A 14,151-nucleotide genomic window follows, 5' to 3' on the forward strand; every position below is an offset into this window, starting at 1 on the left:
TTAAAAAGTAACGAGAAATAAACAATTTTAATTGCTTTCTATCATTTAATCTTAGATTTTCTATTTTTTTGTAATTTTTTTTCTTAAACATAAAAAGGATATGCATTATTTTTCACGCAAGATAAATTTGTTCTTAGAAGTGCGTGAGAATCCGTAAATATTGAAAACACAATGGTTCGGGAAGATTCAGGTAAAGTAAAATATTTTACGACTAGAGATTTAAACAAAACATTTGGGAACAGAATTCGAATTTTTTTGCACATATTTTTGAAAAATATTGTTCTCAAATGTTTCCTTTTTGCGGGAAAAATACGAGTCAATGGGAAGTCCCGGTTATGATGACGTCATCGAAGAGAAGATTCCTAAGCTATTTAAAAAAAATAGGCGCGCGATTTAATTTACATGAAAGCGAATTTAAAATCAATCTCGTTAAACTACTATCTCCGATAAATCGTCGACCAATCGGTGATCGTATCGACAACTGCATCGATCTTTCTCTTGTCGCTTTCGTTCATGTATATAATATGGCCGTTCGACGGTTCGACTCGTTCCACGTTTTTCACTTTTCAAAGTTTAACTTCGTCAAAACTCGTGAGAATTCGTTTCCACGAGCCAATCAGAATGGTGGCGTGTTTAAGCAGGTGTTTGTGTTTAATATACGCATGCAAATCGGAGCAGCCGAATTTTCGGTGGAGTAGTCCTCGTCAGTCCTTGTTCGCTCGTTATACGTAAATTGGTAAATAAATATATAAATAAATTCAAATTTGTAACTCCGTCTAAACTGAAGATATTTAAATTCGTTAATTTCTTTTCAATCAATCGTTCGAATAGGATAAAAAGATTAATAAAAGGGTAGTTGTTTTATGATTAATTGAAAAATAAACGTTGAAGAAGCAAATTTTGATTTCGAGATAAGAAAACACTTGCTGTATGTATGTATATATATTGTTAACTTTTCATAAGGAACACTGATAAACACTTAAATATTTATTACCAAAAAAAAAACAAATAAAATAAATTATAACGAATTTAGATTTATTGCTATATATATATATAAACAATATTTTGAATTAAAGTTTAATTATGAAAAATATATATATATATATACCTAATATTATAAATATTCAACCAAACGAAAAAATTAATAGCAACAACGAAATAATAAATGAATACTCGATGAATTTGAATGAATCATTTCGAACAGTTTTATTGGTTCCTGTTGTTAAATTTAAATAGAAAATATATCATCCTTTGTTCGGTATCGTGCGAGTAGCAGTGTTCGAATGGATCGAGATTGGCGGGAATTGAGCAGCAAGTTAATGTACATGCCAGTTTCGTAGTAGTAGTAGTAGTAGTAGTAGTAGTAGAATTATATAGTAGTAGTAGTCGTTGGTCGGAAACCCGCGAACGTTGTGCTCGGCTCGGTGGCACTTGTAGTTCGATGCCGGAGACCGTTCAGAGTTGACCGTGCGCGCGCGCGCAACACAGCAGACGTTCTTACCTGCTCAGTATTGGATTTACCTTTGACTCATTTATATCGTTTATTATATTGTTACTTCCTCTGTGTTATGTTATATCGTTCTTCTTTTTTTTCTTTTTCTTATTTTTTTTCGGAGGGTTATCTCATATGTGTTTTTCGTTATCTACCACTCCAACAATAGTGCTTTTCGTGAGGAAGAATAGAATGCTAAGGATACCATGAACGTACCCATCGTGTCAGGCGACATCGCGGACGATGATGATTACAAGCCACGTTTCGTTAGGGTAAGTTTTATTTGTTTAAATATATTATTTTTCTTTTGTTTTGTTATTTCTTTTTTTTTTTTTTTTTTATTACGATATTAATGATATTAAGTGTTAATAATTAATTGTTCACTCGTATCTTTTATTAATCGTTCTGTGAATTTTTATCTTTGTTTGATTGTAATATCAATCGATTAATCAACAGTTCATACGAATTGTATGCGAAAAATTGTTTTCTTTCAATATTTTTTAAAATGAAATATTTTGTATTAAATAATATATAATTTTAGTTTTGTTTTATCTCTTTATACGCGTCGTCAAGTCAATTTTCATTTCGATTTCGTTATAATACCAATCGGCTGATCAGGTGGTTATGCGAAATTGATGAAATTGTTTTTTTTTTCGATTTATTAAATGAAATTTGTTATGCAATTTTATAAAAGAATATACTTTAAAATAACGAATTATTTTGTTATTATTATTACGCGATATTTAATAACAATATTATGGAGGTATTCAATAATATCGTTTTTGTTATTTCATAATAATAGGTTACCGTAAGATTTATTAGTATATATACTAAGCGTTTAATACTAAACGTTTTATCATTTTAATTACTTAAGTAACGTGTATACGAAATTATTTGTTATTTTTAAAACAGATAAATATATATTCGAATGATATACATATATAAGTACTTACGTATTATATTTGAATTCGATATTATTAAAATCAATGACACAATAATTTAACAACTTGCTTATTATTTCTATTTATTATTACCGAAGTAACATTGTATTCAACATACATAAGCACCGTTAACGTCTCTTAAAGTTGTCGTTCCAATCAATCAGCTGCCTTTTCGCATTAAATTACATTGCTTTCCTCGAGTTCACGATTTATCGATTTATGAACGATATAATGCATCTTCTTTTATCGTTTTTATTTAAAAAAAAAAAAAAAAAACAACAAACGTTTAGAGTCTATAACTAATCAACTACAATCATAGACGATTCACGTTGATCACAAGTATAACTGGGTTAAAAAGTTCTCGATTAGTCCCGAAGAAGTGGAATAAGTGCAGTTTAAGCATAAAACGTACTATATTTATAACAATATTTAAAGATTTCGTTAACGATGTTAAATGAAATTTTAAATGTAAACGTGGCTAACGATAAGCACATTAATGATTATTTTATTTAAATGGATTTGATTTATATTTTTTTTTCGAAATCGAAAATGTATGAGATGATACGATAAATTTGACTTACTTCGTCCTTTACCCCAGTCGTTATTACTTACTTCGAAGATAGGAATGAAAATCTAAGCGGTCATTATCGGATGGCGCAAGGAAGATGAAGAAAAATTTCCTTTCACTCGGAGGTATCAGTATACGTTTCCTAAACATTTATATCGAGATATTCTTTTTAGGTTTGTCACGGATTATCATAAGAATTTTTACGAACAAATAAATAGAAAGAAAAAATTTCAATGAATCGAATAAGTGGTCTTCAATCAAGTTTATGTAGAAGATTGTACATAATATATTTCATTTTATGAAAAAACTTAATTTTTCTCCATAATATATTTAACAATATAAAACAATTAATAAATTAAATAGTTGAATACTTTTTTTTTTACTAAAATTTATATAATTTATATGTTTCTACACGGGATGTATTATTCTCTATCGAAAGTTGTTTTTTTATTTCTTGTTAGATCTCTTCGTAGTTATAACAGAAATAGAAAGACAAACAAGAAATTATTTTTCTAAGAGGAAAATAAAAAAAAACGTGTAAAAAATATGAAAACAATAACCACAAATTCCAATGATATGATTCATAACATGATCACTGTAACGAATATGAGGAAAGATGGATATTTTATTGTAGAAATGATTGTTTTTATCTAAAGGAGATATTAAAAACCGATTAGTCGTTTTCTAACAATTGCTGTGTTATCTAATTTCATCCTCCATATTGGTATATGCACATTGTTATCTCGCAAGGTAAATAGACAAAGAGAGAGAGAGAGAGAGAGAGAGAGAGAGAGAGAGAGAGAGAGAGAGAGAGAGATAGAAGAAGATAAAGAAAAGAACAATTTTTTGTCTCATTTAAGTAAAATTATATTTTTCTAACGATAAAGTATTCTTTTGTAATAAAATAATTGATATCAATTTGATGAAAGTTGAATAATCTTATAAAAATAAGTTTATGTATAAACAATTTTAAAAGCTTTGCATTACAGGTATATATCAATTATTTCAAATTTACAGTAAAAGAACTGATACAAATATTCCTGTGACTCACTGTATATGTATGAACGTATATAGAGTTGTTGTTATCTCTTAACGTGGAAACTGTAATACGCACGAGCCGTGACTTTGATGCACGTATATCGTGAATGTGAGTAGCTTCGCATGTGGATACATTTCTTCTGTTGCTGTTGGTACCTTAAAGACCTCTATAATTATTTCAATGAAACAAGGAAAGAGTCACCTACCTGACTTACTACTATTGTTCCCGCATGATTTCACGTGTCACGTTTCGTTTCGTTCTCTCACGATCTTACGAAAATTTCTTCCATTCTCTTTTCATTTTTCTAATGTAAGATCTAAACATTCAACGAACAAATGATTTAAACAGGTCTTTTTTGTTTTTGTTTGTTTGTTTTTTCTGTTTTTTTTTTTTTATTTTGCTTTTATAAAATTTATCTTCCTGTATTCTTATTGACGATCAATTTAAATGCAAGACATTCGTTTTTGTATTTATTCATTACTACATAATTATTATTGTAGTAATGAATGGTAATTGTTGTTTTTAATTATTCGAATACTAATTAATTTATTCTTTTGATTTTATATATATATTAAGTAGATAATTATTAATGATTTTATAGCAGGTTTCACTTTGCACTATTTTCTCCTAATGATTATTATTCTTATCATATTATTATTATTATTAGTATTATTATTACGATCATTATATTATTGTAACTACTGTACACATTATTATAAGACTCTTAAGTCTAGATATTTTTTTTCCACAAGATCCGTTTTATCTCCTCTTGTGTTTACTCGTTTTGTGTAGACCCTTCTTTTGAAACTACTTAACTCGTTAAAACAAATATTTTCTAAGGTATTTTTTTAAACTCACTAGAGATACAATTCGAAGTATGACCTATAATCACACTATTTTAAAATTTACTTTTGACTTTTACAAATTTATTTATTTACCATCAATATTCAGATAGTTGTTCGTTGGTAAAAATGTTTGTATAAGAACAAAATTAAACATTAATACCGGTTCAAGTGTTAAATTAATTCGATCTAAATAATTATAAAATAGAAGTAAATAATTAGAAAGTATTAAATGCTTACAATTTTAATCTTAATCTCTTCATTAACTTACTAACCAGGAGTATACAAAAAATTAGATCAATGTAATTCATCAGTATATTATTATATTATGTATAATATGAGATATTTTTATTGTAACACTTATAAAAATCTTGATTTCCTCGAGAATATATGTATATAACGAATAATCTAGTATTTTTCCACTTGACCTGTTTCTTATTATTTTTTTTTAAATAATAATTACTAATTATATCGCTATCGTGTATGATAAAAAAAGATAAAAAAAAGATTTGATAAAAAACGTCATCGTACTGGTAGATTTTTTTGATCGATATAAACACGTGTCATCTGTTTCCTCATTGACGTTCATTTCTTCTCGTAATTTCGTAATGCAATCATCTCTCAATGCAAGGCAATCCTTGCATAATAATAAATCTAATAGATGGGTATGAGAATAATGTCGTTGTGTGGTACAATAATTAACGTTTCAAGCGTATGTGATTTTTTCGACCCTATTTATATGTATGAATTAGGATTTCTTCAATTTGTTCACTTGATAATCCCTTTTTATCCGAGTAAATATTTTCACGACATATTAAGTATAAACTCTATACTATCTTCTTTTTCATTATTATAAATTTACAGACATATTTTATGTGTATATTCGTAGTCAAACTAATTTTGAATTTATTTTCGGTTATTGCGTGTCCGAAAATTTGTGAGTTTTGTTAAAATTTCTATAATTCTTAAGTACAGTTATGCGATCCTATGTGGGTACTTCGTTTTCTTCAAATTTAAACAATACAAATAATATTATTTCAAAATCTTTAGATTGTCGATACAAATTTTAGAAATAATCACTTCAGACAATTTTCAATATTTCCAGTTTCATCTTACATATACTATTTTCTATATATATTGTTTCATGAATGTTATTTTTCTTTCATTTTATTTAACTCATCTTTCATCGAGTTCTAAGACGTCCTATTTGAAACTTATGTAGGTTATGCATATATGTATGTATATATACGGATGGTAATTAAAACGACGCAAAACCTTTGTCCGATATAAAAGAAATAAGATGATTTACAAGAGTAACGCGTGTAAAAACGATAAGTTTGAAAAAAAATTCCAAGCTTAACAGGCGGCACGTAAAGGAAACCTCTTTAGGACGGAATACGCACGGAAAACACGTGAAGCGAACGAAGAACAGCAGTAGGCGACCTTGCGTACATAATCTACTTTCAAATGAGGCTAACCAACACACAAATATAAAACATACACTCTCAGATACAGATAACCACAAGAGAGAATATCGCGGGAGGATGAGAATAAGTCTCTCTCTACTAGTTTGTATGTATGAGAGTGGTCGAACTCGTTACAAAAATATTCGAATTCTTCTCGAACCGGTCCGATAAATCTGACAAATTGTAAAAACAATCATGCCACTCGTCGACTGACACAAGTGCTAATTATTACTAAGAATTATATACCAACTTTGAAATTATTTTGATCTTATAATCAGTAATGAAGATTTTAAATATTTACGAACGTGATTAACTTTTTTTCTAAATATTTATTTTTTATTTTTTTTATGAACAATGAAGTTTTTTCAAATATTTAGATGTATATATAAGCTATAAATATTTTTAATACAACAGTATTCATCATATAAATTTTAAATATTAAGAGATTCAGAAGTTATTTTAATATATTTTAAACATTATTAAAATGATTTAAGTAGAATTTCCAATTTTTGATTAAATTGATTATGCAATGATTAATTTTTAGATTTTATGAATAATAAATAAATAAAAAATGAAGTCTTGTATAAATACAATAAAGCGTATACTTGGAATAAATAAATAATAATAATAAAAATAATACAAGAAACACATATTATTAAACAGAATAATTATTGTATTCGAAAAATAGCTTATATATTCGTACGTTTAAAAAAAAAAATTACACCGTTTAATTTATTCGTCCATTAAGAAGAATTTAATTTAAAGATAATTATATTTAATTATAAGTAGTTTTTCTCTTTCTCGAGGAAAAAAGAATAATAGAAAAAAGACACTGTGACGTGATCAAGTTCGTCGTAAATGCGACTCATCTTCTATAAATTGTATGCATAATACATGTGTTTGTAGCATCGACGTTTGAAGTAACACGAGGACGAAAAGTAAAACGGCGTTGACTTCGATGACAATGAACATCAATAAATATTTCTCACGTAATGAAACACGAAACATATCATCAGATATTATATCGTAATATACATATGTATATAATATATGTTTATTAATTATTATTATTATTATTTTTCATCGAAGTATCAAATGTTTCATTATGTTGTAAATTCGACATTATATTTCTCCAATATGAATTTCTAATAACAATCATGTTCGATCTCTCCTCGAATACTCTCAACGATCGATTTAACTTACCATACCTTGTTTCACTATTCCAAACTTCTTTCCTTTTCCCGTTCCTTAAGATCGCAAATAATGATTTCTTATGGAAGGTAGAAAATTCTTTCACGTATACGTGTATCGTATTACATACATACATAGTCAGGATAGGAAAGCGAAGTTATCCGAGACTTTCCCTGCTGGCACGATCCGTACTTGCGTAAGATACACAAGACGAATTTAAAACGAAGATCATTGATCGTTTTAAAGACATTGTTCTGCAACTGTGAAAAATATTCTATACAATCGATTAATTTATTCGTTTATTGAATTTTTTTCGAAAACTTTTCAGAGAGACGTTTTTCTGAAAACTAAAAACACACAATTGTGTGATATAATGTACAGTTTTTAAAACTTTATAAAACCTAAGGACCTTGTACATTACAGCTATCTGATTTTGTCTATACAAGAATAGAAATGCTCCAAAAGATACCTAAAGGTCGCATGCATAAAAAAGTAAGATCGAAAAACCGAAATGCAGTTTCTAAATTTTTCTAAAATCTAAGGACCTTGTGCATTCCAGCTACCTGATTATTTGTCCTAAGATACAAATTTTCTAAAAGATACCTAAGGAGCGGTCACATGCATAAAAGTACAATCGAAATGCCGAAATGCAGTTTCTAAAATTTTTCTAAAACCTTGTGCATTTCAACTACCTGACTAATCTGGGATTAGTTTAAGAATTTTCTAAAAACCGCCTAAGAGCTTAAAGGACACCAAATTATAATTTATAAATAAATACTAAATTTTTGTTTAAAAAGCCATCGAATTAATTGTGCTACACCTAATATAATACAAACTACAGTATAAAATTCAAAAATACTTACTACTGTTATCGAAGAAAGAACAAAAATAGCGAACTTTTCGAATGAAAGAAAGGTCAAGAGATACGATTTGCCTGGAGGCGTCATGATTGGTTAGCAGCGCATGTAATGAAGTGTTGTCCTAAGACTTCCTCCCTTGGTATTATCAAGCCCTACCTTTCTAGACACGCTTCTTTGCTTTTCTCTGTCACGATGAATAATCGATTGTAATTATTTTCATTATAGAAAAAAAGGGGGATGGTGGAGAGAAAGGAGGGTGAGGGGGAGGGATAGGAGGGAAGAATAACAAAAGAAAGACGATCTACTTTATTATGAATCTTTCCGACCTCAATTTTTATTTCATTGAATGAAAAAAAAGTTAAACACTAGGAACGATAAGTACCATCGAGTTTAAATTTCTTGTTCAGTGAATAGCGCTGAATATTATTATAAATGGAAGTAAATAAAAATTAGATAATTGAAGTTTTTTTTTTATATGGTTGTTTTTAGAATGAATTATTAGACGATTATTGAACTGTTGAGTTAGTAACTGTTTTTAATTTGCTACAACTGATTGGTAAGGTAGATTTCGGAATCAATGTTATTTGAAAATTTTATAATATTGTTTTATTAGAAATTTATTGATTATTAGTGAGAAATATAAAATAAAGTATTCTAAGTTTTTGATAATTATTTTCAAATCTAATGAATTTCAAATCATTTTTGATTTTATCAACTTATGATAAAAAAAATGTTTGATTAAAAGAAAAAGAAATGTGGGTAATTTCGATGGAATATTTATCACAGGAACAATGACATAGAAACCATTGTTACGCCATCTTTTTGTTCCGTTTATGAAAGAAGAATAATTTAATAATAATTTGGAAATATTGTTGATTTAAACGCATTTCACCGCCTTTTAAATACTACGTCTTCTGCTTTATACATTCGAGCATATTATGACATGATAATTAATAACTGTAAAAATATATTTATTCAATTATTAAATGAGCAGTTTTTTTAAAACGGTACTTTCCAATTGTATTAAATTACAGGTGTTTTCTATTAAAATTAGATTATGTTGTATGTATTTAAATATATGTATATATATCTTTGATTATTGTAAATATAATTTAAAAAAAATAGCATTATTTAATAAGTAACAATTGCAAATAGAAAGCCCCAGAAAGTCGCATTTGGATGGAATGCCTATAACTTTTTTGTTGGCCTTACAGATTAGAATTAAATTTAACGAGATTCTAATGTGTCTATACAAATACATACATACACACACACATAACACACCTAAACACATGGAGGTATAGAGAAATCGTAAAAGTAAGTTTAATTTAAAGAATCCAATGAGAAAACGATCGAAGGTTGTTGCGATAAATTTCAATGAGATTAGAATTTAGAAAGCACTCAAAAATTAGAGTTTTACGCATTTGCAAAAACAATGTTGATCGTTTGTTAAAATATTTTTACCTTGATATAAGTTATCGTATGAAAGGGGAAGCCAACTTGAAGCAAAAACGTCTGGCACAAAACCAATATACTTTCCGATGACGATTACTTACGGTCGAACGATTGAACCGAAGACTACAGCTACTTTCAAAATATTATTTCACTACCATATTCGTACAATTATTTTTTCTATAATTTTCTTTGAACTTTTATATAACTACATCTAACTTATTTGAGAAAGAGACGTTTTGAAATATTTTGATTATTCATTTACGTAGGAAAATACTTAAATTAATAAGTATGTACAATATATTTGTACGAATGATAAAATAAATTAAATTTTATTAAAATTTTATATATCTATACTGAACGTCTAATAAGTTTTTCTTTGCAAAATGTTTATCGGCATGTTCTATAAGTAAAAATTAAAAAAAAATATATTAACTTAGGCTCCTAAATACTTAATTAATATGTTATAACAAAAAATACGGTATATATATAAAATTATATAATATAATAATAATTGAATAAAATAATGTTTTCCTTTATTATTTAATATAACACATATATATATATTACTCTCAGGTATTATCTCTCATTCTGATATTAAATAATATTAATATAATATTAAACATGGTAAAACTTAAATACAATATATTATTCTTTTATAATAAATTTATTTATTTTGTGAAACGCTTTATATTTAAACGATGATAATAACAATAAGAGAGTTCGATAAAATTGTTATCGCTTGATGGTTCTTTCGCGTGTAGAATTTGCACCTGTCAGAGAGAATATACATCGAAAATACGATAGATTTAAACGGTGGTTAATATCGTATGCTGACAACGATCCCCCATGAGTCATTGAACATGAGGATAGGTGAAGGGAGGTGAAAGGAAAAGAGGAAGAAAAAAAGGGAGGTCAGGATCCATAAGAAAAGACACTGTTAGGCTTATTCAATAAGGGACAGCACGTGCTCAATAAATTCGGGGTCTTTTATGCGTCAAGGTTCGATGAATCATTGTTTGTAGGGTTCATTTTTAACACGTTTCACGAACATCATTATTACGACTCATGGACGAATCGTTTTTTAAATTAATACAATAAATTAATTTGAAATAATAGCAAAAGAAAAATAATAAAAGAGTAAGGTGAAGAGAAAATTTAAATTTTGGATTATTTCAATTTGTATGTTAAAACATTGAATTATATCAACCGATACATTTCTGTATCATTTTTACATAATGAAATGTAAAAGTGTTTTACGTAACGAACACGGTACACTTATATCAACAAATCGTGCAGCATAAAATGAAAAAATAAAAAAAAAGAATATAAGAAGAGAAAAAATTGTATTTCAATGAACTGTGTAATCTAATTCACCTGTTCATGCTAATTTATTATCATTTCTCTCTCTTTCTTTTTCTTTCTTTTTATTTTTATATTATTCCAAATATTAATATTAAAATCAAGATAGAGAGAAAAGATTACTCTTGCAGGCTTAATAAACTTTGTCGAATTTATGAGTAAAAATTTATAAGTGCAAACGTGGTTAATTAGATTTCATTCGAATTTCGAAAGGAGTATAAAATATTAGCACCGATCGATAACCACGGTCAATTAATACGAAAGTGAATTTTAAAATGAGAAAAAAAGAAAAATACTTATTATGCAATCTGTTACATAAGTCAATTAATTAATATAATTCTTGATCAAATCTTAGACATTGATGACTCTTATAAATAAATAAACAAATAAATAATATTTAATTTGTTTTATTATTATATAGTGTTGTGCTTAAAGCAATCGTAATATTTGGTAATATATTGTATAACGGTTAATTATAAATGATACACTAATGCACTAGTTAAATGAAAAAGGAATGCTTAACCGATCTTAACGAAAAATTAATTTCAAACGATTCACTATTCGGAATTCATATTGGGAAATTAATCGAGCGAAGAAATGAGAAGGTCTTTTACTTCTACGAATCACCAATCGCTCTTGTGGTCCAGCTTTCTAACGGCAATCATTTCAAACCAGTCTCCGGTATGCGGAGCAATAATACGCGAACCAACATATACCATTACAAGCGCATAACTTGCGGCTTGGTTGTTAAATTATACGCGTAATACGACTAACATATATAATTATAACAACGTATATGTGTATATGTGTATATAAATATTAACAAAAAGATTTATTATTTCGTATAAATTTGGAAATATTCATTCAAAATATAATTTCCTTTTTCTCTTAGAATTGTTTCCCATCTAGTGATCCATTTTTTTCAATCCACTTTTAAACAAAATGTACGAGTTTTGGATAAAAAAAAATCGTTGATTAACACTTCGTTTATATTTCGAAATTGTTTCCTAAGAATGGTATGTTTCAGAGATTTAAAGAAATGATAATAGATTGGTGCTAAATTACGGGTAATTAAATGTTATATGGGGTCTTGAAATGGAGCACTGAAATAATAAAACTTTTTGTTAAGTTCAAAAATAATGGATTTCTATATACCGGTATCTCTAACATATATATATATATAAGCATTAAATCGTATAAATTCAGTTAATTCATAAAATAATTAGGCGCTTTTTAGAAATGAATATAAAAATAATGCGTACACGTGTATATATGTGTATCGTATATAAGATGAAATATTTAACCTGAATAATTATTAAAATATTATTAATTAAAAAGTATATATGTGAAAATAAATAAGATAGAAAAATGTATAACAGGTAAAACAAGAACACGTCTAATTGTAAGCACGTCTGATCGAAAACTGAGAAGAAAAGGGGCAGAAAAAAGTTTATCTTATGAAAAGAACGGTTTTTCGATCGTTTAATGTATTGTTTATATGTATTTATATATATTTCACTCCTTGTTTGGTTTTTACATTCGATTGTTGTCTTGTTTTTATTTTATTAAGAATCTCACTGTAACTTGTAAACACATCGACTTTTGTATTCGGTGTTTTTCCGATATATTGTATTGTGTTTTCATATTTATGTCAGTTTATTTGGAACAACACGAGATGCAAGACCGATATATTAGACAAGTATGCAATTTATTTCGCTTATATACGCATAAGTGTTTTGTTGCTATGCAAATAGTATGCATATGCGCGCGAGTTGTGTAATATTGGTGAATGTGTATGTATGCAATCTAAATTAGTGTGAATTATTTTAAATGTGAAAATTAATTTAAATATTTATTGGAGAAGAAAAGAAATCATTTTTTTGTAGAAAATTCATTCATCTTTATATCCTGAGAGGAGAGAGGCAAACACGTGAGAGTGTTAACCCTTTCACATTCGTAACTCTATGAAAGTATATATAAGTACATATATATATATATTTATGTCCTAACGAAACGATCGGTTGTTCCTTTCTATCGCCCTGAAGGCATTTAAAAATGTTACTAATTAAATCTTTAGACAAGTTAGATAAAATAAAAAGTATGCCTTATGAAAGATCTCGTTCGAAGGAATTTCTCAAACATATAAAATTGATCGTATCTTTGATGATTCTAAATCTGGAATTTAATAGGGATCACTTTTATATTTGAAAGTCTTTCGATACATATATTATATGTGTCGTTATTATTTTATTATATTATATACAGGATGTCTAGAAAAATTCGAAACTAACTTATACTACTTATTACTGTGATCAAATAGATGAAAAAAAAGTTCCTGTTAATTTAAATTCTAAAATTTATTCTTTTTTTATGTGTATTTTTTTTCTAACCGTTAGTTGAACATAAATTTCTTCTTCTTTTTCTCTTTTTTTTTTTCCTTTCTATAGATTTATGCATAATTATTTAGCCGAATTTTATTCTATGCACACTTTATTTTTTATTATCTTTCTTATTAATTAGTAATTTAATTTTGTGATTAATATATTATTTATTTATAATTTGTTACATTAGTATTTCTTAAATGTTTGTTAGTTTTTAGATATTTTGTTTTCTTTTTTCTCTTAACCGTTAGCTTTACATTAAATTTGTTTTTCCTCTCTCTCTCTCTTTTTTTTCTTTTCTTTTCTTTTCTTTTCTTTTCTCATCGTTTGATGAATACAGCTGTAGTCTTGGCTTCCGTTCATTCGCCTTCCCCTCCTACAATCAGTCTCTTTTCGCACGTGGCATTATTTCACCGGTAACCAGGTGTTCATTCTCTTTTTTTCTCTTTCTTTCCTTCCCTTTCTTTGTCTTTTCTTTTTTTTTTTTTTTTTTTTTTATTCCTTACCTCGTCCGGGGTTATCAATGCACGGAAGTCGACGTGACGAGTTAGTCCAAT

General features: G+C 27.5%; 1 protein-coding gene across 1 annotated transcript in view; it reads left to right on the forward strand.

Annotated features, from left to right (window-relative positions):
• The first annotated feature begins 1,400 nt into the window (after positions 1-1,400).
• Positions 1,401-14,151, forward strand: part of LOC106786419 (rhophilin-2) — a 37,901-nt gene continuing 25,150 nt past the window's right edge. The window contains exon 1 of the mRNA XM_014747795.1: positions 1,401-1,764. Within this exon, the coding sequence (XP_014603281.1) occupies positions 1,699-1,764 (66 nt within the window). The 5' untranslated portion in view covers positions 1,401-1,698. The remainder of the gene's footprint in view (positions 1,765-14,151) is intronic.

This window comes from Polistes canadensis, unplaced genomic scaffold, assembly GCF_001313835.1.
Source record: "Polistes canadensis isolate GaletaPanama2010 unplaced genomic scaffold, ASM131383v1 scaffold_73, whole genome shotgun sequence".
NCBI lineage: Eukaryota > Metazoa > Arthropoda > Insecta > Hymenoptera > Vespidae > Polistes > Polistes canadensis.